The 27,835-nt window shown below is 39.9% G+C and overlaps 1 protein-coding gene across 1 annotated transcript in view; it reads left to right on the top strand.

Moving 5' to 3' along the window:
- Positions 1-25,900, top strand: part of UGGT2 (UDP-glucose glycoprotein glucosyltransferase 2) — a 165,240-nt gene extending 139,340 nt beyond the window's left edge. The window contains exons 32-39 of the mRNA XM_082859577.1: positions 1,756-1,854; positions 2,951-3,035; positions 6,257-6,439; positions 8,747-8,907; positions 9,550-9,664; positions 17,062-17,178; positions 21,536-21,662; positions 24,566-25,900. Of these exons, the coding sequence (XP_082715703.1) occupies positions 1,756-1,854; positions 2,951-3,035; positions 6,257-6,439; positions 8,747-8,907; positions 9,550-9,664; positions 17,062-17,178; positions 21,536-21,662; positions 24,566-24,588 (910 nt within the window). The 3' untranslated portion in view covers positions 24,589-25,900. The remainder of the gene's footprint in view (positions 1-1,755; positions 1,855-2,950; positions 3,036-6,256; positions 6,440-8,746; positions 8,908-9,549; positions 9,665-17,061; positions 17,179-21,535; positions 21,663-24,565) is intronic.
- Positions 25,901-27,835: the final 1,935 nt, after the last annotated feature.

Genomic DNA, 27,835 nt, shown 5'->3' with positions numbered 1-27,835 from the left:
ACCAGACTGAACTGATCCCTGTGACTTACTGACTAATCTTGGGTCGTGTGGCTACCTCTAGAGCCAGCAAGAAGGCCCATCCTGCCTGAACCTCGTAGAATGAAATTAGAGGAGGAACAGCTACTCACCCACCCACCTGCCCACAATACCAAGTTACTGTGACTAGAAGTGTAAAGGGCGTTAGGTGGGCAGCACAGAAGTGGGCTGCTGTGATCCACATTGTAGACAACTCGGAAAGTCCATTTTAGAGATTTGAATTTAATTTGAATTATGATAGAGAACTATTGATCATTTTTATCAAAGATAAGAAATAGAAACTTCAGGCCAAATAGCTTCAGCAGCCTAAGCAGAAGCCCTCCCGTCATTTTGGATGTTGCCCAGTTCAGGCCTCTTTTTCTATAGTTGACTCCTTGTTTGACAGGAAGAATCGTGTTACTGTCCCAGTATGTGCATTGAACTGGTTACTGACCAAGAAAGGCTCGAACTCACTACTTTGAGAGGACTTCAGAGCAGGTTCGTTTGACAGGGGATAATGTAACAGGATCTGGGCATTTTAAAGAGTATCTGTTCATGAGCTTCCATGAAAACCAAAGGTAGAGACAAGAAGGAGTAAAGATAACTGTTAGCCTATGGCTTAGCCACTTACTACACAGCGAGGATACAAAACAAAATGCTGCTTTGTTAGAAAGAGAGAAGGTAAGTTTGGGGGATGGTAACTCCTCCAGATGCATAAGTATGTTACAGTGTTTTCACTTTTTTATCTTAGTTTTAATCCTAACGTCAAGTGATTTTTTTTTTTTTCCTCCCTGAATCAACTGTGTATTTTTCTTATTTGGGGGATTACAATGAGAAAACATTGCAAGAATACATCTGCCATAACAATTCTTATTTGGCAAAATATATTCCATGTCAATTGTGAATTGTTTAGTTTTCTAAAATCAGTCATTTTAAATATCTGTGCCTATAAAAATGAGATTTCTAATTAAATAAACATTTTCAATAGGAAAAAGAAGAAACGATACACTATGAATACCCCAAATAAGATTCAGTCACTTTTATATATGAGGTGGGGCATATCAAAGGCTGGTCTGGGTCCAGAAAGGGGTGACAGTGACAGCTGGGCCCAGATGAAGCTGTGGCGATGTAAACCACATCGTGAATGGACGTGGCTCCCCAGTGCTGTCTTATCTCTCCTGGAGACACGCCCAAGGCACAGAGGTCCCCGCAGCCTGTGGGGAGGCTGTCCCTGGCCGGAGGAGCTCTAAGCTGCGGGTGCCTCTTATAGCATCTTGTCCTGGGAAGGCACATCCACAGCACTCAGGGGCCTCCCCTGTTAGCACAGACGGAAGCTCTGGTGTGCCACTGTTAACACTCGCACATTCTGTTTCTTCGCTCACGATTGGCCTTCCTAAAGCCTCAGTATGTTGCATATAGCCATAGAATGCCACAGTTCATCCTCTGCTCTTAAAACAACTTTTGTAACTCACAAAGATTCAAAGGTATTATCTCATTAACCTAGAGAAAATAGAATTGCATTCTATGTTGTCCAATTTTAAAAAATCATAAAACTTCAAGTTACATTGTCACATGTTTAAATAATTCATGATTTTTAGGATAAGTACTTGTTTACAGTGTAATAACCATTCAGTTTGAAAAGGCTTCCTATTTTTATTTCTCATCAAATTTAATATTTAGGTATGTAAAGTTTGCAGATGTGTATTAAGAAAATGACAGTCACTTCTTTTTCATTCAAAGTTTCACAAGGAGCCTGCATAAAAAAGAAGACAATAAGGAAACAGACGTTCTAAACATTTTTTCAGTTGCTTCTGGCCATTTATATGAACGCTTTTTAAGGTAGGTATATTTTTTTATTTAATGTTTTGAAAAGTAATACATTTACATGGTCCAAAAAGAATTTTTAAAGTTTAAAAAAATAAAAGAAATTACAGTGGAAAAAGAAAAATCTCCCACCTCTGTTTCCTTGATACCCAGTTCCCTTTCCCACAAGAAACCAATGTTATTATTTTCATAGCCTGCCAAATATATGTATAGACAAGCCCAAATATGTATTTTTGCTTTTTTTAACTCCCTTTTCCCAAATAGTAACAAAGTACATAGTGCTTTTGCACCTTGCCTTTTTAATTTTTTTTTTACCTAAAATTATGAGGGAAGTATATTTTCTAAATACAGTGAAATTCCATGTGTTTGATTTGAAATATTGTTATTCTTTAAGGTTAGAAAATGGACATATTTTGTAATAAGATGTGTAAGGAAAAAAAGAATATATAGTAAATTTTCCTTTCCTGGTGAAGAAATACCATGTTTTATAAAAACGGGGAGGAGTCTGAGAGAAGGAAAGCAATATTTATAAACTACCAAGGGCTATTTTTTAACTGCTTCTATAGAAGGATCACAGAGAACGCCTCAAAAATGTTTGAATATGTGTTGATATTTTAAGATGTACTTTAGATACACCTGTATCTTCTCCAATCAGAGGTCTAGGATAGCAAAACAAGTGGCCTGTCCAGTGACTTTATCAAAATACGACATGTTGTTCAGCCCTTCAAGGTTTACACACCTGCTATTAGTGACACAGTAACAGAGCCAAGATTAGACGCTAGTTTAACTAAACAAGACTGTTTCAGACTAGCTTCTTTCTCTTGTCAGCTGGACCAAACAAAAAGCAATCAATTTAGTCTATGCCAGGTATATATATGTATATATACACACACACATACTTACGTATGTACAATGTATGTGTATATATACATATATTCTCATACGTTACATACTTGCTGGGCAGCCATAATATTTGAAGATACGTCACCATTTCTCCATAATTCATAGTGAAAACTACCAACTAGTATCTTTAAATATTTAAAAGCCTTAAGAGAAGTAGGATGAACCCCTATTAATGTTAATTTATTGAGTTTATTGTTGTTTTATGCAGAATTATGATGCTTTCTGTTTTACGGAACACCAAAACACCAGTGAAGTTCTGGTTTCTTAAAAATTATCTCTCACCAACATTTAAAGTAAGTACATTAATTTTTTTAATAGAGTAGTTAATATTTCAGAAGTAAATTCTTTATATCATTGTAAGTTCACATAACATTTCTCTTTTCGGAATGAGTCTTTTGAAATGTATATTTACTCAAATTACTATATGTAATCAATTTAAAACCTCGATAATCAGTATTTTTTAATCTAGTTTAAGAAAAATTCTATGCAGCTTTTATTTAAAGAAGTGATTAAAAACACAGCAGAAGATGGTTTATGTTTAAGTAAACTCAAAATCAGGATTAGTGGGTTTTCATAACAATAAGTAAATAAAAGTTGGCAATGAAAAATATGTACAGATTGTTAATTAAAAGAATTAGATTCTGTCATATTTTGACAAAGAAAGGCAGGAACAGTAGAAAATATGAAAAGTGCACCACAGAGAATAGCTTGATAGGACCAAGAAGAGTGGGGCTCTGGTATCACATGCGGTGCATCGGTTGGGGTGGTAATGTGGGCACTATAGGTAGTGTCTCCAGCAATTTGTATTTAGAAGTTTTTCGACGGCCAACATCTGTTACCCTTTACTCAGCCCTACACTCTTGCCACAGAGTGTACCCCGTTTCTTCCTATTAATCAGATTCCAGGCAAGTTAGGGTCTCATTCAACAGCAGTTCAGAGAAATTTTCTTTCTAGACCAAAACCAGCTGTGAAAGCAGAAATAAAAACAGGCAACCATGCTTTTATTCCTTGGCGTTGCCAGGCACATTGCTAAGTACTTTACCTACATTATCAGTTGCTCTTCATAAAGTCCTATTCCCAGAAAACCACGACTCAGAAGTTACATAACTGGCCTGCACAGTTGGGAGGTACCCAGGACCACTCTTAAGTTTAGAAACCCACTAGAAGGACACACAGAACTCAGAAAAGCAAGTATACTCACAATTACAGTTGATTACAGCAGAAGGATACAGATTAAAATCAGCAAAGCAAAGAGGTGCATGGGGCAGGATCCAGGGGACACCAGACCGAGCTTCCAGTTGTCCTTTCCCAGTGGAGTCATGTGGACAGAGCTTATACCTCCCAGCAAAACTGTGACGGTACACATGGAGTGTTGCCAATTAGGGAAGCCCACTCAGACCTGCTGTCCAGAGTTTTTATTGGGAGTTGGGTACATAGACCCACCTGACGGCCGCCATGACTGACCTTAGCATCTAGCCCCTCCAGAGCTTGAGCTGATACCTTGTGGCCCAAGGTCTCCATCATAAATCACATTGTTGGCACAGACTATCTGGTGTGGCCCTAGGTCCCCAGGTAAATACAGACGTTCTCATCAGGCAGGGTATTCCAAGGTTAGCATTTACTTCCCAGGAGCGAAGGGCAAAGGTCCCAACTATTCTTTGAGCAGGATTTGTCCTTTATGGCACAGGCCTTAGATCAAATAGCTAATTAGTAGCTGAGATTTGAGCCCAAGTGTTCCGACCTCAAAGCCCAGGTGCTTAACACTTATGAAACAGCTCCTCTACCCTCCCCACCACCACCAAGAGTGCCGCCTCCTGTACTTACTTGTAAACTGAAAAAGAACCCATAAATCTAGACAAGAAGTCTTGCTAGTTTGTTACTAAACTTTTAACACGTGATGCAACACTGCATCGGGGGATTTAACTCTGCATATACTGAGATGATACAATGTGAAGATTCTCTTAACAGGAAATTATATCATTCACTAGAAACGCAGTGCTATGTGTGGAAAAAAGCCTTGTTCTGCTGCATGGCCAAAGGTGATACCATATCTGAAATAACATTTTCCTTCTTTTTGTAATTCTATTTGCTCAAAATTTTTACCTTTTATATTTTTTTCAGGGAAATATAACGTGTACAAACGGTAAATGTGCAACTTTGATGAATTTTTACAAATTTAAAACACCTGTGTAACCAGCAGCCAGATATGGAAACAGAAATTGCTAGTACCCTAGATCTTTTCCCTTCAATTTTAAAAGCATACCTCCTTTCTTCCTTCAGATCTTCGCTGAATTATACCTACTTTGGGAATAACCCTTTCCTGACTACACTATGTAAAATGACAGTCCCTTCTGATCTTTCATTGTATTTCCCTTCCCCTTTTATTTTTCTCCATAGCATTATCTTCTACAGATACCTTACTAATTTCACTTATTTTATCTAAAATGTAAGCCTCACGAGAGCCATGATTTGTGTCTGTTTTGTTTCATTACTGGATCCCTAGGGCCTAGCATAGTGCCTGGCACATAGTGCATTCTCAGTGAACGTATTTTAATACATATTCGTTGAATTAAAAAAAAAGTTTTTCTAAGTTATCCTAGGTTTTTTTTAAAGTTTGAAATGAAAGCAGTGACTCCCGGTAACTGTTCTAGCCATAATTTCAACATTTTGCAACTCACAGATAAAACCAATGCTTACAGTAAGGAACATACTTTAAATCTACATCGTTCTTACAAGAGCAGGGAGAAAATTAAACTAAGCATATAACGAGCAGCTAGCTACAAGTGAGAATTGAGGAGATGAATGCAAATTCTACATTTGCTGGCCCGTCTTTACCCACTCCTTTACCGTCATCCCTCTCAGCATTTGGACTCTTGAGCCAAACTTAGCTAACAGTGTACATATTTAATTAACTGCTCTGTTTTAAACAGAATAAGATACTCTAAGCCTATAAGACACTGAATCAAATATCAAATATTCATGCCACAATAACTACCTTGTATTTTTAATCCTTGAATTAAATAGTCATAAATCTCAAACATGAAACTCATATGGAGAATATAATTTATCAATTTACTACTAATTTTGTGGGGTTTGTACACCCTTTTCATCTTCCTATCTCTCTGACCAACCAGCATGTTGACATGTGCATGAAGTGTTTGATGCACAGGTGTTCCACGATCCAGAGGCTTTCCTTTCTATCATCAGGTTTTCTCAGGTCAAACATTAGTAGTAAAAGTAGAGGAACAATTATCTTATTTAATACGCCTGCTAGTGTACCTATTTTTAATGCCTTTAAACTACAAAGTTTTATGTATGCTTACATCTTTGTGTTTGTCAGCATTGTCTTATTTCTGATTAATAGGTGTAAGTTGTGGAAGTACTGTTCAGCCATTTTACCGATTCATTTGTAACAACTTGTAAACTCTAACCTTTAAAATGTTAATTTTTTCTCCAAAACAAAAACTGCTTTCTGTTCCTTGAACACAGTCTTTGATTTGTGTGTGTGTTTTAGGAGGTGATCCCTCACATGGCTGAGGAGTATGGATTCCAATATGAACTAGTCCAGTACAGGTGGCCCCAGTGGCTTCATCAACAGACGGAAAAACAAAGGATTATTTGGGGTTATAAGATTCTTTTCCTTGATGTCCTTTTCCCTCTTGCGGTGGACAAAATCATTTTTGTTGATGCTGACCAGGTAATAAGATTAACTATTGTTTTTAAGAGTACTTAAGACTTTTTTACACTTCTGAGTATAGGGATGCAATTTATGTTGCCGCTTCTTATTACTGTCTTTGTTGCCACGCTATGTAAACATAAGACATAATTTTGACATATAAGCAAAGTATCTTTTTTAAAAAAAAAAGTCAGCATTCCAGGGGAAAATCAAAGGTGTTGCCAGAAGTACCATTTATTCCTTAGGACGAGGCAGTTTTTTCCTCTGAAGTAGTAGTTTTTTGTTTTGGAGGGGATTTTTTGGTAATTAAAAATAAAAGAAATACTTATATTAGTCATAATAAAAGTAGCTATGTGAGTTCCTATGGATATGAGCTGAAATTTGTTTAAAGTGAACTATTTCTTCTTGATGGAAAAGTTAGCAATTACACACACTCTCCTCTCCTTTTTCCACCTTCGGCCACATTCTTTGGCAATTAGCCAATAACCAAATCCCATCATTCTGCCACTTAAAGAAAAGAGTCCTAAATTTGGCCAGAAAAAATTATGGTCCTCAGCTTTCAAAATTTATATATCCAGAAGGTTTTATGACTTTTCCCCTTTTCTCCTTGCATGCCTTTGTAATCACTAATGGTAAAAAATATTTTTAAAATACACAGAATTTCTCTTAAAAATTTAAAAAAATACACAGAATTTCTAAGAACAATAATATGTAAATATAAATATTACATAAATCAAATGCACAAGTTAGTATTTTTATTTAGGACCAAAAGTATATTTTCAAATCCTACTTTATAATTTACTTGTATTCTAAATTCTATTACTTTTGTATTATTTTTCAAATTGATAGATATGAATCATTATAATTAAAAACTAATAGGCAAAAGTGTAATGAAGTAAGCATTTCCAAGCATACTGACATAAAATTTATTTTTCCTATTTTCCCCCAATATATACAATAATATTTTTCCAGCAGGCTAGAGTCTATTAAAAAATGAAGCATACTAACGTTATGTCATTGAAGCCACTGAGAATAATTAAGAGATTTTTCTTTATGATTCAAACTAATATTTGCCAATATATAATAAGGGAGATACATCATAGAAATCATTTTGAAGTATTAATCTATACCTTGAGAAATTAAGAGCTATGTACTTGTATATTTAATTCCTTACCAAAATATATTTTGTTCAGAATACCTTGATTACAAATCAAAACCACAGTGAGATATCACCTCATACCTGTCAGAATGGCCATCATCAAAAAGAACACAAATAACAAACGTTGCCAGGGATGTGGAGGAAACGGAGCCCTCCAGCACTGTTGGTGGGAGTGTAAACTGGTGCAGCCGCTGTGGTGAACAGTAGGGGGGCTCCTCAAAAAACTAAAAATAGAACTAGCATATGACCCAGCAATTCCAGTCCTGGGTGTATATCCGAAAGAAACAAAAACACTAATTCAAAAACATACACGCACCCCAGTGTTCATAGCAGCATTATTTACAGTTACCAAGATATGGAAGCAACCCAAGTGTCCATCCACAGATGAATGGATACAGAAGATGTGAGGTGTGTGTGTATGTATATAATGGAATACTACTCAGCCTAAAAAATAAAAGAATAAAAAGAAAAAGAATAAAATGTTGCCATTTGGAGCAACATGGATGGACTTGGAGGGCATTATGCTAAGTGAAACAAGTCAGACAGAGAAAGACAAATACTGTACGATATCACTTATATGTGGCACCTAAAAAATACAACAAACTAGTGAATAAAACAAAAAAGAGGCAGACTCGTAGACAACCAACTAGTGGTTACCACTGGGAAGAGGGAAGGAGGGAGGGGCAATATAAGGGTAGGAGATTAAGAGATACAAACTATGAGGAATAAAATAAGCTACAAGGATATACTGTGCAACACGAGGAGTATAGCCAATATTTTATAATAGCTATAAATGGAGTATAACCTTTAAAATTGTGGGTCACTATATTGCACATCTGTAATATATACTACAGGTGTATATCAACTGTACTTTAATTTAAAAAAGAACATTAAAAAATACCTTGATTAAAAATGATGTAACAAGCTATTCTTATTAATGAGTAAGACCACTGTCATACAGACTAGGTATGTAAATTTTAGGCTTCTTTTAATCTGTAAGGGCAAAAGGAAAAAATAGAAATTTGGTAAACTCACGCTACATGACAGAACTGTGGGGAAAACTCAGTTCTCTGTCTTTCTACACCAAGGTGGTGATGATTTGAGATTCATATTACAGGGGCTTCTATTATTTTATAGTCTTCATCAGAGAAAGTATTCTAATTATTTAGGTTGTGAGACATGACCTAAAAGAACTCCGAGACTTTGATCTGGATGGAGCTCCTTATGGGTATACTCCCTTCTGTGATAGCCGCACGGAAATGGATGGATATCGTTTCTGGAAGACGGGATACTGGGCATCGCATCTTTTAAGAAGGAAATACCATATCAGGTACGAAAAGCCATACTCTTACCTTTGAGTGAATAAATAACTTGTTGAATTACAATACTCAGTTTTCTTAGAAAATATACAATAATGGCAGCCCATTATCTAGTGCTTATTACATGCCAATCACTCTTACAAGACTTTACATACATTAACTCATAAAATCTCTATGACAACCTTTTGAGATATTGCTATCATCTCTAGTTTATAGATGTGGAAACCGAGGCATACAGCATTTGTGTACCTTGCCCAGGCTTATGCTGCTAGTTCACAGCTGAGCCCGGAGTTAAACCCAAGTAATATGGCTCAGCTGTATGTTCCTAACTACTGTAGGAGATTTCAACTTGGTTTGTCGCATAACAAAATGAAGATTGTCTTCAAAGCTGTTACTGTTTTGTAGGCCCATGAGTTTCAGGAGATCTTGGAAAAACGTAAGGTGGCCTTAAGAGGATGTGGATCCTAACAGCGTCATATCAAACTTCAAACTCCTTGGAAACAGTATTAGACATCAGGAGCAAATTATGAAAGGATCCATTATTATTAGACCCAGGGATATCTAACGTTAGTACCAACACTGTAGACAATCACTGGAGGAAAGTAAATCTATGTAAACAACGTAGGCTCTCAAGGAGTCTTCATTTCTTGCAGTGCCTTATACGTGGTGGATCTCAAGAAGTTCAGGAGAATCGCGGCAGGTGACAGGCTCCGGGGCCAGTACCAAACTCTCAGTAAAGATCCAAACAGTCTTTCAAACCTAGATCAGGTAAGTAAAATATTCATGGAATAATTTTCAATACATAGACATAGACTGTTCTATCTCCCTGTTTATAGATGTCAAAGTCTTGTATTTTTAGCCTCTTTCTTCCCTTTATGCAATTTTGTATTAGCTATCTTGACTTACCTATTTTTTCACTTCAAGCCTAACATTTTCAAAATAGCGTCTGATCCTCACCTTTCCATGCTAAACCTCTTCTTTCCACTATGTGCCCTATCTCACTTTGTTACCCTAAATTTTTCTTACTTGCTTCCATCATCATTTAAACATGTCTGTCTCCCTCCCCCCTCCCTTTCTCCCATTTCTCTTTCTCTGTGATTTTTAAGATAAACTCCCTTCATCCTGTGCCCTCCCTGACTACTGCCTTACATTTTGTTTTTCTTCACAAATACTTTTTTTCTCAAATCCCATTATTTCCTCATTATTGTATCCTGCTCATTTCCTCATTTTAGCAATTTAAACAGAAGAAAAAGACCCTGTAGCCTCTTTATTATTATTCCTCTTTCCAGTGACTAAAGAATATAGGTTCTGGATTTCCCTGGTGGCACAGTGGTTAAGAATCCGCCTGCCAATGCAGGAGACACAGGTTCGGATCCCTGGTCCAGAAGGATCCCACATGCCACGGAGCAACTAAGCCCGTGCACCACAACTACTGAGCCTGCGCTCTAGAGCCCGCGAGCCACAACTAGTGAAGCCTGCGTGCATAGAGCCCGTGCTCCACAACAAGAGAAGCCACTGCAATGAGAAGCCCGTGTACCACAACGAAGAGTAGCCCCCGCTCTCTGCAACTAGAGAAAGCCCGCGCGCAGCAACGAAGACCCAACACAGCCAAAAATAAATAAGTAAATTAAGAATATAGGCTCTTACTAGAACCTTACGTGTTTGTTAATTCAGGAAGTATCTGTTGAATACTTGCTATGTGTCAGATACTCTCCTAAGCCCTGGGACATCAGAAAGCAAAACAGAGATCCTTAGCTCATGGTGCTTTCATTCTAGTGGGAAAATAACTAAATAAATTAATGAACAATATTTAAAGGTAATAAGTGCTTTAGAGAAAAAATAAAACACGAAAACGTGATAGAGTTCAGAATGGTGAATAGGGGTTAGAGTTTGTTGTTGTAAGCTGAGCGGCCATATGTCTGTACGCAGGTGACGTGCAGATGGAGGCTTAAGAGCTGAGCACGCAGGTACCTGTGAGAATCCCAAGCAGAGAGGATATCGAATGCAAAGGTCCCAAGGTGGGCGTGGGCCTTACATGTTTGAGGAATAGTACAGAGGGGAAAAATAGTCTGGCACAGGGAAGAGAGGTGACGGAGGGTCTAGATAATATAGAAATTTGAGGCTGTTTGTTTAAAAATTGAGCAAATGGAATATTATAGATCAAAATACTAATGACTGATTCAGGAGCACACTGATGAAGGACTGATTTAAAAAAATCATTCTTGAAAGTTGAGAGAACTCCAAATATGTATGTGTGCAAATGCAAGGTAGCGTCTTTGCAATATTGCCAATTAGTAAAAAACAGACGTAGAGTCCTCAGTAGACCCCAGTAACATTCCAGATTTAAATTGTGAATATCACATTTTTATAATTCTTAGTCATTTCCCCAGTGGATTATTCATAAGGCACCCTACTGGTTATCTGTGTGTGGGTAACTAAGGAAAGGACCCATTTTCAAGCAGACCAGCAAACATCTGAGGGACTCTCCCAGCGCTACATCACCACATTTGGGGGATGGTGGTCCTTCTTCGGACACATTTGGCTACCATTCCCGCCAGTCCACTAAACACTTCTCACTAAAGTCAAAGTGATATCTTCTTATCCAGTGAACACTTCTTGCTGCTTCTTATTTGCCTTTTTTCTGATGTGGGTGTTTTTGACCTCTCCTTTCTTGAAACTCCCTTGGCTTTCATAATATCAAAGCTTCCTGGTTCTTCTCTGATGTCCGTGACTTTCCCAGCACAGTTTATTTGAGGACTACTCTTTTTCTACCTCTTATTTAAATGTTGCCATCCTCTAAGTTTCTGCCCGTGGCCCACTTCTCATTCTGTACCCGCTCTGTTGGCTTCTTACATACACTGGCTTTAATTTCCAGCTTTTCTACCAAGAATTCCCAAACCTTTATCTCACTCTTCTCTCTCCTCTGAATGCCTAACTCATATGTTAAATCTACTGAAATAGACCCAGTAATGCCCAGAACATTTCTCAAATTAAAAGTCAAAAACCTGAGCCATATTCCTCCTCCACTGTTCTTTACATCAGCAGCTACTGCTCAGCTGCCTATTACAGGTTGGGTTATCCAGGAAACAAACTGACTCTAAAGTGGAAATTAGCCTGCAGGAAGTTTATTAGGAAGTGCTCTCAGGACTAACCGCTGTTGGAGAAGGAAAGGAAGCAGAATTAGGCGAATTCTACAAATTCAGCCAAGGCCTCAGACACCCCCCACAGGGAGTTCTGAAGCTGAGATGGCCTTTCCTTGTTGTCACAGTTTGTCGAGGGGCCCAGGTCTTTCTTCCTCCACCTAGATTCCCTTAACCTAGTGATACAACCCAGAACCTCCTAGAGTTATGGGGATAATAAGCACAAGTTCCCCAGGAAGGTCACTGGGAGGGATAAGCAGGGTCACTTCTACTTTGCCCCCTTGGACCCATGCCCTTGTCCTTAATCTTCTTTCTGGGCCCCTGACCAATCAACCAAGCCATTCACCATTTCATATGAATTTATGTATATTTTAGCCTTAGGCTGCTTCTCTTCTGTATACAAAGTGAACGATAAGGTACAGCAGTTAAAACAGTTCTTAGAAAATTCATAGCACTAAGTACATATTAGAAAAGAAAAAGGCTGTCAACCTCAGCTTCTACCTAGAAAGTAGAAAAAAAGAGCAAATTTGAAACCAAAGTAGAAAAGAGAGAATAATTAAGAATAGAGTGGAAATCAATGAAATGAAAAAAACGGAAAAATGGTATGTTTCCATAGATTTTCTTATGAACCAAAGCTGGTTCTTTGATAAAATTAAGAAAACATAAACCTCTAGCCAGACTGATCAGAAAAAAAAATAAAAGACATAAATTACTAATATAGAAATGAGAGACATGACAGCACAGTATCTACAGATATTGAAAGAACAATGAGAAACGATTACAGACAACTTTACGGTAATAAATTCAACAACTTCGATGAAATGGACAAATTACTTAAAAGACACGAACTACCAAAATGCACTCCGAATGAAATAGATAACCTGAATAGCCCTATAACGATTGAAGAAATTAGGTTAAATCTCCAGGCCCAGGTGGCTTCTAAATTCTACCAAACTTATGTGAATTCCACCCAACATTAAAGAAAGAAATAGTATCAATTCTACACAAGCTCTTCCAGAAAACTGACATCACATTACTTTTGCCATATTCTGTTGTCAGAAGGAAGTCACTAGGTCCAGCCACACTCCAGGAGGAATAATTGCACGAAAGAATGAATACCGGAGGCACGGATCACCGGGAGCCGTACCAGAAACTGCCGACCACGAACCCAGATGGCTATCAACGCGAGATCGGACAGAAAGATTGTAGTACATTCACTCAACAGTAAAAAGGAATGAATTATTCATACATATAGCAACATCGATGCCTCTAAAAACCATTACGCTGATCTAAAGAAGCCAAGCCGAAAATATACATATCGTAGGATTCTATTTATACAGAATTCTAGAAAATGCAACCAATCTACATGGACAAAAAGCAGTTCGTGTTTGCCCAGGAGCTAACTGGCTTAGGTGAATGTAGAAAGGACAGGCAGGAAGGATTGCGAAAAGGCACAAGAAAACTTGAGAGTGAGCTTGATGGTGATCGTTGTGTCGCAGGAATATTTGTATGTAAAACTTATCAGACTGTACCCTTTAAATATGAACAGTGAGTGGACTGGCATAAGGTTAGACATATATAGATCAACGGTCTAGAACTGAGAGTCCAGAAATAAACCCATGCATCTATGGTCACTGGATTTTTGACAAGCATGCCAGGATAATTTAATGGAGAAAGAATAGCTTTTTCAGCAAAGGTGCCGGAACGACAGCATATCCACGTGTAAAGAATGGATTGGACCCCTTCCTAACACCATATATAAAAACAAACTCACAATGGATCAAAGGCCTGAATGTAAGAGGGTCACGTATAAAACTCCTAGAAAATACTGGTGTACATCTTTGTAACTTTGGATTAGGCAATGGTTTCTTAGACATGAAACAAAAAGTACCAGCAACTAAAGAAAGAATAGGACTGCATCAAAATTAAATACCTTGTGCATTAAAGGACACAAGAAAGTGAAAAGACAACCCACAGAATGGGAGAAATATTTGCAGATCATATATCTGATAAGAGACTAGTATCCAGAACACATAAAGAACTCTTATAATTTAATAACAAAAAGGGAACCATTTTTTTTTTTTTTTTTTTTTGTGGTACGTGGGCCTCTCACTGTTGTGGCCTCTCCTGCTGCGGAGCACAGGCTCCGGACGCACAGGCTCAGCGGCCATGGCTCGCGGGCCCAGCCGCTCCGTGGCATGTGGGATCTTCCCAGACCGGGGCACAAACCCATGTCTTCTGCATCGGCAGGCGGACTCTCAACCACTGCGCCACCAGGGAAGCCCAAGATAACCAATTTTTAAACGCTCAAAGGATTTTATTTTTGTTTTTGGGTGTGCTGGGTCTTCGTTGCTGCATGCAGGCTTTCTCTAGTTGAAGCTAGTGGTGGCTTCTCTCGTTGCAGAGCACGGGCTCTAGGTGTGCAGTCTTCAGTAGTTGCAGCATGCGGGCTCAGTAGTTGTGGCACGCAGGCTCAGTAGTTGTGGCACACGGGCTTAGTTGCTCTACAGTATGTGGGATCTTCCTGGACCAGGGGTCGAACCCGTGTCCCCTGCATTGGCCGGCGGATTCTTATCCACTTCACCACCAAGGAAGTCCTGCTCAAAGGATTTAAATAGATATTTTTCCAAAGAAGATATACAAATGGCCAATAAATATGTGAAAAGATGCTCAGCATCACTGGTCATTAGGAACTTCAAGTCAAAACTACAGTGAGATACCACATCACACTCACTGGGATGGCTGTAATAAAAAAGTCAGTAAAAGCTTTGGCAAGGGTATGGAGAAATTGGAACCATCCTACACTGCTGATGGGAACATAAAATAGTACAGTGTAGTGTATGTGTCTGTGTGTTTCACCAGCCATGTCTAGTTGCATGGAGGCAGGTACAGAGTTTGGATTTAACCAGGACTATAATTTTACCAAGCGAGTACAACTAAATGCGAGAATGGTAAGACAATTGAGACTATATTCAAGGGATTAAATATAATGATTAACCATGGAAATTAAGGAAGGGGGGAGTGAAGACATCAGGGGGTAAAGGACAGTGAAATAGTGGTAGGATCAGTTGATTGGAGGTCCCAGTGGGGGTCAAAAGATATTGATATCTGAGTACTTGATGGAGTAAGCTGAAAATCAAGAGGTTGTCAGAGAGTGGGAGCATGAAATTGAAATTATAGAGGACTTGGCTAGGATATGACCATGGGAGAAAGTGGCTGAGATAAGATGACAGACCAGGTTGTTTAAGGATTTAAGGAATGGATTCCCAGGAAAAGGGTGTTGGAAGAGGGAACAGTTAACTAGCTTTTATTTATTTATTTTTAATTAATAGACTATTTTTTTTAGAGCAGTATTAGATTTACAGGAAAAAATTGAGCAGAAAATACAAAGAAGTCTCATATTTCTGGGCTCTCGATTCTGTCCCATTGCTGTATTTGTCTGTTCTTTTGCCATTACCAGTCTCTTAATTACTATAGAATTTATATGAAGACTTCAAATTCAGTAGTATCGGTCCTCTGACTTTGTTATTCTTCTTCAACACTGTGTTGGCTATTCTGGGTCTTCTGCCTTTCATATAAACTTGAGAATGAGTTGGTTGATACCCACAAAATAATTTTCTGGGACTTTTATTGGGATTGTGTTGAATCTATAAATTGAGTTGGGAAGAATTGACATCTTAACACTATTAAGTCTATCTGTGAACATGAAATATCTCTCCATTTATATAGATGTTCCTAGATTTCTTTCATCAGAATTTTATAGTTTTCCTCGTGTAGAGGAACATATTTTGTTAGATTTTTTAACCTAGGTTTAGTTGGGGTTTTTTGGTTTTTTTGGGGGGGGTGGTGTTTGGTGCTAATGTAAGTGATGGTGTGCTTTTAATTTCAAATTCCAGTTGTTCGTTGCTGGTATATAGCAATTGACCTTTGTATGTTAACCTTGTGGTATGCGGGCCTCTCACTGTTGTGGCCTCTCCCGTTGTGGAGCACAGGCTCCAGACGTGCAGGCTCAGCGGCCATGGCTCACGGGCCCAGCCGCTCCGTGGCATGTGGGATCTTCCCGGACCGGGGCACGAACCTGCGTCCCCTGCACTGGCAGGCGCACTCTCAACCACTGCGCCACCAGGGAAGCCCCAGGAGTTTTTTTTTTTACTGATTCTTAGGATTTTCTGCATAAACAATCCTGTCATCCTCAAAGAAAGACAGTTTTATTGCTTCCTTTCCAATCTTTATACCATTTATTTCTTTTTCCTGTCTTGCTGCATTGGCTAGAACTTCCAGTATGATGATTAATAGGAGTGTTGAGAGAAGAACCCTAAAATTATGAATCTTGGAACTTAGATGGGACAGCTAACACAAGTACTGCTGGTGCCCTCTGGGAGAGAGAGGAAACATGCCCTTTGCTCTGGAATGCAAACAAATATTCTCTGGGAAGGCTCTGCAATCCCTGGCATGTATAAGCAGGTATCTCTGGGAAAGGTGTCTTTAAATCTCTGCAGAGGTCTCTGTCTTTAACTTACTAGGCTCATTTGCCATTTACGCATCCTTTTACCCAGGTGCCAGCGATCTTTGCTTAGAAAGCTCTGAGTATGCAGAAATGTGAAAACATTTGTGGAGCATAGTTTGCTGATAGGGAAATGATAAGTCGCCTCAGAATCTGGAGAGTGCAGTGTTGACTACATAAACAGTAATAGCAGACACGGTATAAGTGATTAATCCTGGTGTTTCGAGGCAGATAAGAGGTAGAGAGGGCATGTGGAATGGTGGGTTTCTGGGCCTCTCTCTCCACCTCGGATGCTGGGGGTGAAGCCCAGGGCAGGTGCGGTCTTTGTTCCAGTGCACAGGGTCATTCACGACACAAGACTGTTGGGTCAAATTAAGTATTTAAAGCTTCAAAATACAGACACACCTGAGATGTGCATGTTTTTGTAGGATCTGTTCATAATCTAAATGACATCTTCAACTTCTTTCACTCTGACCCTAATTTCTCTACCTCTATGTTTAAATCATTCTTTTTTTCTGTAGGATCTTCCCAACAATATGATTTACCAAGTTGCCATTAAGTCTCTTCCCCAAGACTGGTTGTGGTGTGAAACCTGGTGTGATGATGAATCCAAACAGAGAGCCAAAACAATTGACCTGGTGAGTGTTTGCATCTTCCTCTGTATAAGCAGATGTGGAAATGTTCCAGTAGAACTATTTTCTGTATTACAAACGGAATGGCACACATAGGGCACCCTGCTGCTCAGTCGGTTATTGACTGTTACGTTTACCTAGGTTGGCAAGTAGAGGGCTGTGCTGGGGGCTCCCAAGACCACCCTCAGGTTTGATGATTCAATAAGAGGATTCACAGGACTCAGAATCATGGCTGTGAAGATACGACAGTGAGAGAATGCAAAGCAAAATCAGGAAAAGGCGCATGGGGTGAAGTCCAGAGCAAACCAGGTTCAAGCCTCCCAGAGTCCTCTCCCTGTGAAGTGACCCAGGGCCACCCTAATTCCTTAAGCTACAAGAAGTACAACAACCCGTGTGAACGGTGGTCTATCAGGGCCGCTTACCAGAAACCCAATGCCCAGGATTCTTATTGGGGGCCTGGTCACGGCAAGCCCCCCCTCTGCCTGGCACGTGCCAAGATTCCCAGCATCCGGAAGGAAGGCAGGTGGTCACCGTAAACCACATGTTTGCACAGTTTAGGCACAGTGAGCCATTCTTAGCCGGGAACGGTGGGAACACTCCTGAAACCCAAGTTCCCAGGTGCCAGCCGAGGGCCAGCCTTGCACGCACGGGCCTAAGAGTGGTGGTCTCGGGCCTGCTGTGCTCACTCTTTCCTGCACGAGGCCTTTCGAAAGAAGGGCCAAGAGCTGGATGAAATGTTTATGGATCAGCTGCCATCTAAACATGCCATCAGTTTAGTTGCCCTGCCAATAATTTTCCCAAATAAAGACAACCAAAATAACTCTGTCTACTGAAATTATCCTATACATGTCTATTTTTCTTCATTATTTTTGAGAAGTTTTTTTCTTAGATTTTCATTTTAAGCAGTTTATGCTACACAGTTTAAATCTAGACATGAAATATTTTAAACTAACTTAATTATCCAGCTGTCTAGACATTATATTCCAATACTATATATTATCTTTAATAGTATAAGATATTATTCTTTTTCTGACCATATTGTTTTTATGTGCTAAAAGTATAGAATAATTGTTTACAAGATCTTCACTGAAGAACAGACTGTCAAAATGTTAGAACTCATAGTTTTGAACAAAATAAGACAGGGCAATAAAATATAGGGATGTTTCTCCAGATATGTATAGAAAGGTATAGAAAGAAAGTAGCATGCCGCAATGTTAGACTGCAATCATAGGGGATAGAATGTAGCAGAAACAAGATGGCATTGGTAAGAAGAAAGCGACGGAAATTTCTAAAGAGAGGTCAAGAACATTACTGAACATAAGATGTTAAGGTTATGTTGTATAAGGTGGTGACTCATATGTTAGTGACATAAGGTCTCCTTGGGCTCTTTAGCACTTAGATTAACATGAGCTGCTCTAACAAATGCCCATGTTTCCATGGTTTCACATACATACACCCAGGTTCAGACCTAAGTGGGTGTCCTATCAGTGAGCAGCTTCCCTGTACATCATGACTCAGGGACCAGTCTCCATCCATCTTGCGGCTTCTTCATCCTCTAGGGTCCTGTCATCATCTGTGTCCATCTGGAGCTGATCCATCCAGTATGGCAGCCACATGCCACATGCAGCCATAGAGCACTTAAAATGTGGCCAGTGTAAATTGAGACATGCCGTAAGGTGTGAAACACAGCAGATTTTGAAGACTCAGTACAATAACAAGAATGTAAAACTATCTCATTACTAATTTTTATATTGATTACATTTTGACTGATAACATTTTAGAAATATTGGGTTAAACAAAATATAGTATTAAAACTTATTTCACCCGTTCCTTTTACATTTTCATATGCGGCTGCTAGAAAATGTAGAGCTGCGTGTGTGGCTTCCATCCTATTTCTATTGGATAGTGTTGATCTGGAGGGAAAGGAGAAAGGAGTGTGGAGAATGCATCCTGATCCTGAAGGCCTTGGCCCCGTGGTAGGAATTGGTCGTGTGGCCACATCCAGTTGTAACAGGAGCTAAGGATCGTCATTCCTCGATGGGCAGCCACTTCCTAGCAATAGGTCCACATAGAAGAAGAAGGATCGGTGACATAAATTTTGGTGGACAACATCGTCTCCCCCACAGAAACATTTAAAATAAAAATGGAAGAACGTGCTATTTTTGGTCATCTTCTTGGGGAAAAAGTTAACAAGAAAAATCCCAAGGAAATGGCCTAATGGAGAGGAAAAAGCATGATTCCTGGTATTGAAGGTGAGGACGAGAGTGTTTGTGAAGGTCATGATACTGTCTCAACTCCCTTTCAGTCAAGGTTTCTCAGCTGGGCCATTATTTACATCTGGGACCAAGTAATTCCCTGTTGTGGAGGCGGACCTGTGCGCTGTACAGGAGGGTGTTTAGCAGCATCCCTGGCCTCTACCCACTAGGTGGCCATAGCCCCCCACCCCCCGCCATTACGACAATCAGAAATACCTCCAGGCCTGGCCACAGCTCCCCTGTGGGGCGTGGTCACCCCACTTCGGCACCGCTGATACAGATTGTAGCGGGGGGCGGAATTGTAGCATAACCTAAGGACAAACATAGTATTTTTGTTTTAATAGTTTCTGACATAGTTAGAAAATAGTTCCATTGTCTTCTTTATAGAACACATTGCCTGTGAAATTAATTTCTACAAATAAAATACTGTTTTCAAGTTACTTTAGAAAATATTCCACAGTGCAATGAACTGAAAATGTTGGATGAGGAAGGGATTAAGACAGCAGGCCCGGGCCTCCCTGGTGGTGAAGAATCCGCCTGCCAATGCAGGGGACACGGGTTCGAGCCCTGGTCCAGGAAGATCCCACATTGCCGCGGAGCAACTAAGCCTGTGCGCCACAACTACTGAGCCCGCAGGCCACAACTACTGAGCCTGCACTCTAGAGCCCACGAGCCACAACTACTGAGCCCGCAAGCCACAACTACTAAAGCCCGCGTGCCTAGAGCCCGTGCTCCGCAACAAGAGAAACCACTGCAATGAGAAGCCCGCGCACCGCAACGAAGACCCAACGCAGCCATAAATAAATAAATAAGACAACAGGCTCATGGTTCATAACGTAGCTCTCCCATAAGGCATGAAGGACGAAGGGGAAAGCAAGTTGGGGCAACTATAAGAAAATGCCGCGTAGAAGTGAGCTTCAGGACACATTCTTTGTTAATGCTTCGTGAAGAGCAGACAGGATGCTTGTGTAACTCTGTGAAGTTTATGCTCCTCCCGTAGTCTTTCCTGTCTCAGTCAGTGGCATCTCCATTCTTTACGGTGCTCAAGCCAAAGACACTAGGGTCATATTTGATGCCTCTCTTTTCTCACAATTCACATCCAGCCCATGAGCAAGCCTTGTCAGCGGTACCTTCAAATACATCCAGAGTCAGAACCTTCTTAAACTCCTCCTCTCCTTTTTGCCTTTTAACCTTGATTTAATTTCCCAAGAAACTCTATAACGGGACCAACTGCTAATTAAAATTGATCAAACATTAGAGGAACTTTGTAGATGATCTTGTTTTAATTTCGTCCTTTGCAGATGAAAAACACTAAGATTCTGCCACTGCCCACACCCCCGCCGCCACACACACACAGTTTAGTGACTAGGTCTTACTACCAGTAAGTGTGGACCGTCCAAGTCTTACTACCAGTAAAAACTGGAACCCTGAGGACTGAGGATCCAGGTCCACTGCTTCTCCGCTGTGCCTGTTAAGCAGGCTAGTTAAATACTTTTAAGCTGTGGAGATTTCTGAGCTACTCTGAATTTCACAGCTGTCAGTATTTTGACAAATGAGTTCCAGTTAACTGATTTTTAATATCATAACTGCTAATGAGAACAGAGGCATGTGAAAGAGGATGAATGCTTTTGCCAAAGAAACTCAAGACGTTTCTAAAGGCTGACAAATAGTTTTGTGTATGGAAAACATAAAGTATATAAACCCAGGTTTTAGTCTGAAGAAAAGGCAATCAAATATTTATTAATATAGTCTTCTGTGTTCTTTTACAGGATGGTCATATAATTGGGTGTTTTGTGCAAACATTTTACAGAATTGTTTGACAGACTTCTTACGAGCCATCAAAAAGTCTTTAAACAATTTTTGTTTAAAGTTCTGATTGAGGTGTTTGCATTAAATACTTACTGCTTATATAAACTATGATTTGTCATTTCACTTGATCCTTTCTGTATTAAACTAATTCCAGTATTTCAAGTACTTAGTACCTAGGGCCCTGCTTTTTATAAAATGCATTTTGTTTGCTCTAGTGACATAGCAGTGTCCTCAAGTATTTCCTTTATGTTTCCTCGAACATGGTTTTTTTATTAACAAAGCTTTATTTAAACTTTCAGTGCAATAACCCCAAAACAAAAGAACCTAAACTAAAAGCTGCTGCCAGGATTGTCCCAGAATGGGTGGACTATGATACTGAGATACGACAACTATTAGATCACCTTGAAAACAAGAAGAAAAATGCAAGTAAGTTATTCTGCAGTGGTGTACGAACCATATGTTGCATTAAGTGAAATTAGAATAGATTACAGACTCAGTCCTTGGTGAAGTTATCAAATGATTAGGTCAGAATTTCTTTACCAAAGTCCGTGACCTGATTACAAATTTCATTTTTATGTGGAATTAAGCTCGCAAATTTAAAACATGGATAGAGAATCTATTCCCCCATGGATATAGCTTCAGATCATCACATAGTCAGTATAGTATTTTAACCTCCTGACATAATGTAGAGGTGCAAAAAGTAAAAGAAACACTTGTCTTTAAGACACACTGAATTTCCTAAATATGAAGATATTTCCTAAATATGAAGATATTTCCTAAATATGAAGATCCAAGCCCTGAAGTTTAATAAAAGCCTTACACAGCTAACTACAATATTACCTCCTGTCTCCTAAATTAAGCTGGTACATGGTATAGGTTTCCCGATGAAAAGTTGGTTCCTGGATCTAGTAGCCTTGGTCATGACTAGAGGGTGATTTGGATTAATTTGTTTCCATTTCTTAGACTTAAAAAACTGAAGAAAAAAAAAAAGTAAAATAAAAAACTGAGGTTACCTTAGCATTTCATCACCACGCTACATAAATCCTCAACACCAATAACTATGTGTGGGATATTCTTTTAAAGCTGATATTAACTTCTTGATTACTTCATAATCCCCTTTCCTGGTCAGTGCCTGTCTCTATTGTCCTTTGCTCTTTTTTAAAAGTAGTACTGAGCTTCTATTGTGTTCCAGTCAGTAGGTTAGAGACATTCACAGGTTAGACTCGTTAATCCTCACAGTAATTCTTTCTAGTAGTTCAGAATATAATTCTTATTTTCCTCAGCTTTACTTTTTAGGGAGGCTGAAATGATTATATATAAAATTTCTCATATAAGCATGAAATTCTGTTTCATCTTGACTCTGTTTTCCTTCACAAAATCAGTGTGTGTTGTCTGAGAAGTTCAGTATTTAAAACACACCCAAGCATTTTTAATACTGTAGTATAAAGGTGCCATTTCAATTCAGAAGAAGAAAGATTATTTTCTAAGTGGTGTCACTGTTTTCAAAGGGAGAGAAGGAAAGAAGGCAAAAAAGGAAGGAAGAAAGGAAAATTCGCATAATTACCTCACAAGCAATTTTAAAGGTATAAAACACTGAGATGAAATGTTTCTCTTCTCAAATTGGAAAGAGTTAAAGGATTAATAATACCCAGCATTAGCAAGGGTATTGACAAGTAAGCACTCTCGTACCTACAGTAGCTGTATAAATTAAGGAAATTTTATAATATACATAAAAAATTAAAATATATGCCCTTTGACCCAGCAATTCACAAGAAACTTACATTTAAACGAGAGAAATTATGCATGTATATACATGTTTGTTACAGCATTGTTTTTAATAATGAAATAGAATCTGTCCATCAATAGAGGATCGATTGCATAAACACTGATACATACAATGAAATATAATGTAGCCTTTCAAGAGAATTGAGACAGATTTGTGCTGACAGCAAATTTTTAAGTTAAAAAATAGGTTATAGAATATTTATAATGTTATTGACCCCCATCTTAATTAAAGAAAAATTGCATGTCTGTGTATATATGTTTTTGTATGGTTATATGTATAAATAAGAGAGGTTTTACAAAAGAGATTTTTGGGTTTATTGCTTTTTTTTTTTTTTTTTTTTTTACCGGTACGCGGGCCTCTCACTGTTGTGGCCTCTCCCGTTGTGGAGCACGGGCTCCGGACGCGCAGGCTCAGTGGCCATGGCTCACGGGCCCAGCCGCACCGCGGCATGTGGGATCTTCCCGGACCGGGGCGCGAACCCGTGTCCCCTGCATCGGCAGGCAGACTCTCAACCACTGCGCCACCAGGGAAGCCCCAACTGTTCTATTTTTAGCCTTCCACTTTTTATCTTGGAATAAACACCAGGCTGTTTCTTTCTGCAATGCAGAAGAAGGAATGAGAGTGGAGAGCTGAGGTGCACAGATTTTCCATACAGTCCTTCAGTTAATTCCTTCACTGGGTGATGTACTCCCCCCACCAGTGTTTTCTGTTAGGAGGCTTTCCCAGGCTTCTCTGTCAAGAAAATCAACTCATCATCTCGGCTGTGTATTCTGTTTTCCGCGTTTAGAAATTCGTTGATAACTCTGCTCCAGTGTTGTCTCATAACCACTTCTCCCATTGTCTTTATTGCTATTCCCTTTTATATTTCTTATCTTTCCAGTGGAGTTTAGTGGAGAGATATAGTCTGCCATCTTGAATTATGGAACAGGATCCATTTTAAATGTATATTAATTAATTTCTGCCTGAAAATATCATTTTGAATTTTCAGTGTTCTTAAATCAGTATGCGACAGCTCAGTGATGCAGAAGGTGAGGAAACCATTTTGATCTCTCAGGGTCTTCGCTAGTACTGATTCTCACATTTGTACAGTATTTGTGTCTGTGTTTGAATGCTCTGTCCTCCCATCTTAGATGAGGACCATATATGTCTTCTGCTTTTTGTTGTTCTGTTACATTAATAACAGGGTACTTTGTACATGGTGAGTAATCTTAGTACTGTTCAAGGCCTCTATTGCCAGGCAGGGTGCTAGGCCCCGAAGATAACAAAGATAAATAAGGTGTGGTCCTTGTTCTCACAGACTCATGGGACCTGGCTTCTAGGTGGGTAAAGAGGCAAGGAGTTATGATACAATGTAACAGATACCATAACATAGAAAGAGCTATTCTTATGGCACATGATGAAGCAAGTAGGTACTAAACTAACAAACAAGAGGATCCTCAGGGAGCACCTATGCTTTTTATTATATTAATTCATACCTCAGTCAGGTTTAAGCTAATGTGATGTTTGAGATTTCAGGAGCTAAATAAACCTTCCTCCCCTACAGTTTTGACCCATGATGAACTCTAGCACGGGCCTGTGTAAGAAGATGAGAAAGTATGACGAGAAATCTGCCACCTGCTGGGGAAATGTGGAACTACTGCTAAGACTTCTGAAAGTTTCATTAAGGATCAGTGACATATTCTTCAATTTAAATTATTTAAAAATACATGTGTTTAATGTATTGAATAAGTTTAAGTTATATAAGCAATGGCCATTGAGTATTTAAAACTAGATTGTTCCTCTTTCCTGATTGCTTCAAACAGTGTTTTCACCAGTTAAAGTGATAATTTTGCCAGATAACCACGTAGAAGAACGTATCTGACTAGCTGGTCCTCATGGGGAATTAGCAAACCATCTACATGTTTGGATATTCCAGCTCTATGTGCATCCATATTTCTTCATTCAAAAGATGCTTTTAAATTAGAGAAATCTATTTTGTGTTTTTTCTTCTGAGAAAGAAGGACTCATGTTTATCTCCGAATAATTTTTTTTTAAAGTAAGCCCATTTACACCTTAACTGTTGTTTTAAAATGGAAGTAGTGTCACACTGTAATTATTTTGTTTATCCTAAACTATATGATGTTTTAATCCTATGCAGTATTTGTATTTTTTTCATGTTTCTAAGTTTTATTTCATAAAACGATATTCATGGGCTTATGGGGGGTATATATGTATTCTTTTTAAAAAAGAACTGGCTAGTTTTATAGAAACTTAGTTAAGAGTGTAAACAGTTTGTTTTCCTGTTTTATATTAATAATAGATGAATAGGAATAGTAAATGTTCAAAAACTATCCAACTATTCTAGAATCATAGGATCTTGGGACTGGAGAAGACCTCAATGTCATTTGGACCCTGTCCCCTGAAGAAGCTGATTGAATAGGGCTGAGGTGAGCGTGGGAAATCATGATTGTCTAAGAAGCTCTCCAGATGACGCCGGTGATAAGTGAGGTTTGAGGACCAGCCCCCCCTTACAAGGCCCTGCCAGGTGGACTCTCAAGCCATCTTGGAACCTTCCAGGGCCACATGGCACTGTCTGCCTCTGGAGACTGGCTGGTCCATCTTTGGACAGCTCCGTACAGAGTTCCACAGTGAGCCCGAAGCTGTCTACCGGCGGTCTCTACTCTCGCTCCTTTGAGCTCTTCTGAACGAACCTAATCCTTCTCTATTGGATAGCACAGCCCAGAGTATTTGAAAATAACTACTTTGCCCCCAGCAGCTTCATTCTTCCTATTGAGAGATCACAAGGCCTCTCCCTCTCCCTGTAACCTTCCCTTTGTTACTTGTTTGGGTTTGTCTGTGATAAAATGGAGTGTTCCAGGTGTGGCCTGGAATGGAAGTAGATTGTTCCTGTGGGTTCCAAGGGTCCTAAGGGATGCTGTCAGAGGCTTGAGTGGTAACTTGGCCTGGGGGGAAGACCCCAGTTCCATGGGGTCTCCGGTTCACTCCTCTTTGGAGTCGGGGCTTGGTGAGAGGTAAGAGTCTCTGTAAGCTTCTAGCTTAGACCAGATGCTCCAGCCCAGGTCTGCTGTGGTGCTTTAGGCAGAAGCCCCAGCTGACTGTGAGATGGTACTTCACTAGGTAATGGCACCCGATTTCCACTTAATACTAACTACCATCTCCAATATGCTAGATTCTGTACTTCATAGAATATAAGCTAAAATTGCAGAATAATGTAGTTTGTAGCTTGTGATTTGAATGGCTAAATTTTACGTGTCTCATTTCCAGATGAATGATACCTTATATCTAAAAGTCCAGACTTATAAATATTTCTTTACAGGGAGATTCTTTTATAAAATGGCTAACTTTTACGTCAAGTGCACGTAGAGCACAGCGCCACACAGAGCTCTGCCCTCCTCGGGGACGCGCTAGGGGAACTGAACCGCAGCCCACCTTGGAGCGCAGGGCAGCCCTCGCAGAGAAGGCCACCAGCTCCGCTGCCCTGAGGGCGCTGGAAGGTAGCCCGAGGCCTCCCACATACATTCCTGACCCTGAATTCTGGTGTTCAGGTGCAGGCCCTATAGCAAATTTTAACAAAAATCAAATCCTAGGAGAGAGCAGAGACAAACGGTACTTCCCATTTTGAGAAGCTGCAGTCCACTTTTCCTTCCTCCTTCTCAGAGGAAAGTCGGAACAGAGCATATCTGAGAATTAGGAGGTTTTGAGTTTTAACCATGAAAAGACATTTAAGTTTGGGGTATAAGTTTTGGTATAAGGTAAACCCAGAATATAAGACTGAAGACAGTCCAAAGTCTTCATGCCTCCCAGATGCTTTGGTACCAATGGTTAGATGTTGGAAGTGCCCATCCTTCGGCTCCAGTTATCAAGTTCAGGGAACAATGAAGCTCCTAGAGGGAGAGCATAGAATACTTCCAGGAAGGACCACAGGCCGTCAGCCTGGGCTTACAGACAAAATCAGGCTTTTCTTTTTTTTTTTTTTAAGGGAGGTAATTTTTTTTTTTAATTAATTAATTTATTTTTGGCTGTGTTGGGTCTTCGTTTCTGTGCGAGGGCTTTCTCTAGTTGCGGGGAGCGGGGGGCCACTCTTCATCGCGGTGCGCGGGTCTCTCGCTGTCGGGGCCTCTCCCGTTGCGGAGCACAGGCTCCAGACGCGCAGGCTCAGTAGCTGTGGCGCACGGGCTTAGTTGCTCCGCGGCATGTGGGATCTTCCCAGACCAGGGCTCGAACCCGTGTCCCCTGCATTGGCAGGCGGACTCTCAACCACTGCGCCACCAGGGAAGCCCCAGGCTTTTCTTTAATAGTAAAAATGTAGTTTGACACAAATGGGAGCCTGCCCAAAGAAACGGCTGCTCCCATGGGTCAGGTCCAGCGCCTGGGAGGCAACCAGACAGACAGCTGCTACCACCCAGAAGACGACCCAGATGAATAGTGTTCAAGGCAATAGGTATATGTCAAGTCAGACTATCCTTCAGTAACTAAAGCATAGCTAAGAGAATTTTCTTCTCTGAGATACAGCAGCAAAGAAGTTGGTGGCATTTAACTTCCCGCTGGAACACATTAGACTGTTCATCGAAGGGCTCTGACGTTATGTCTCAGATCCCTGGTTCAGAGATCAAACGAAAAGTGCTAACGGATCCAGGCTCAGTACCACGACGTCTCAGTCACTTCCCAGCCCCTGTCTTGCCCACTTCTGTTCAGCAGACTTAAGGGGGTCCTCCTTCTTCCAAAGAACCAATTGATTTTAAGACCTTACTTTTGGTGGCAAAGTGAGGGAGGTGAGGCACAAAGGTTCAGGACTTTGGTGGTGAGCGTGCAA

The sequence above is a fragment of the Leucopleurus acutus genome (genome assembly GCF_964270905.1).
Source record: "Leucopleurus acutus genome assembly, chromosome: 18".
Classification (NCBI taxonomy): Eukaryota; Metazoa; Chordata; class Mammalia; order Artiodactyla; family Delphinidae; genus Leucopleurus; species Leucopleurus acutus.
This window is presented reverse-complemented; position numbering and strand designations above follow the sequence as displayed.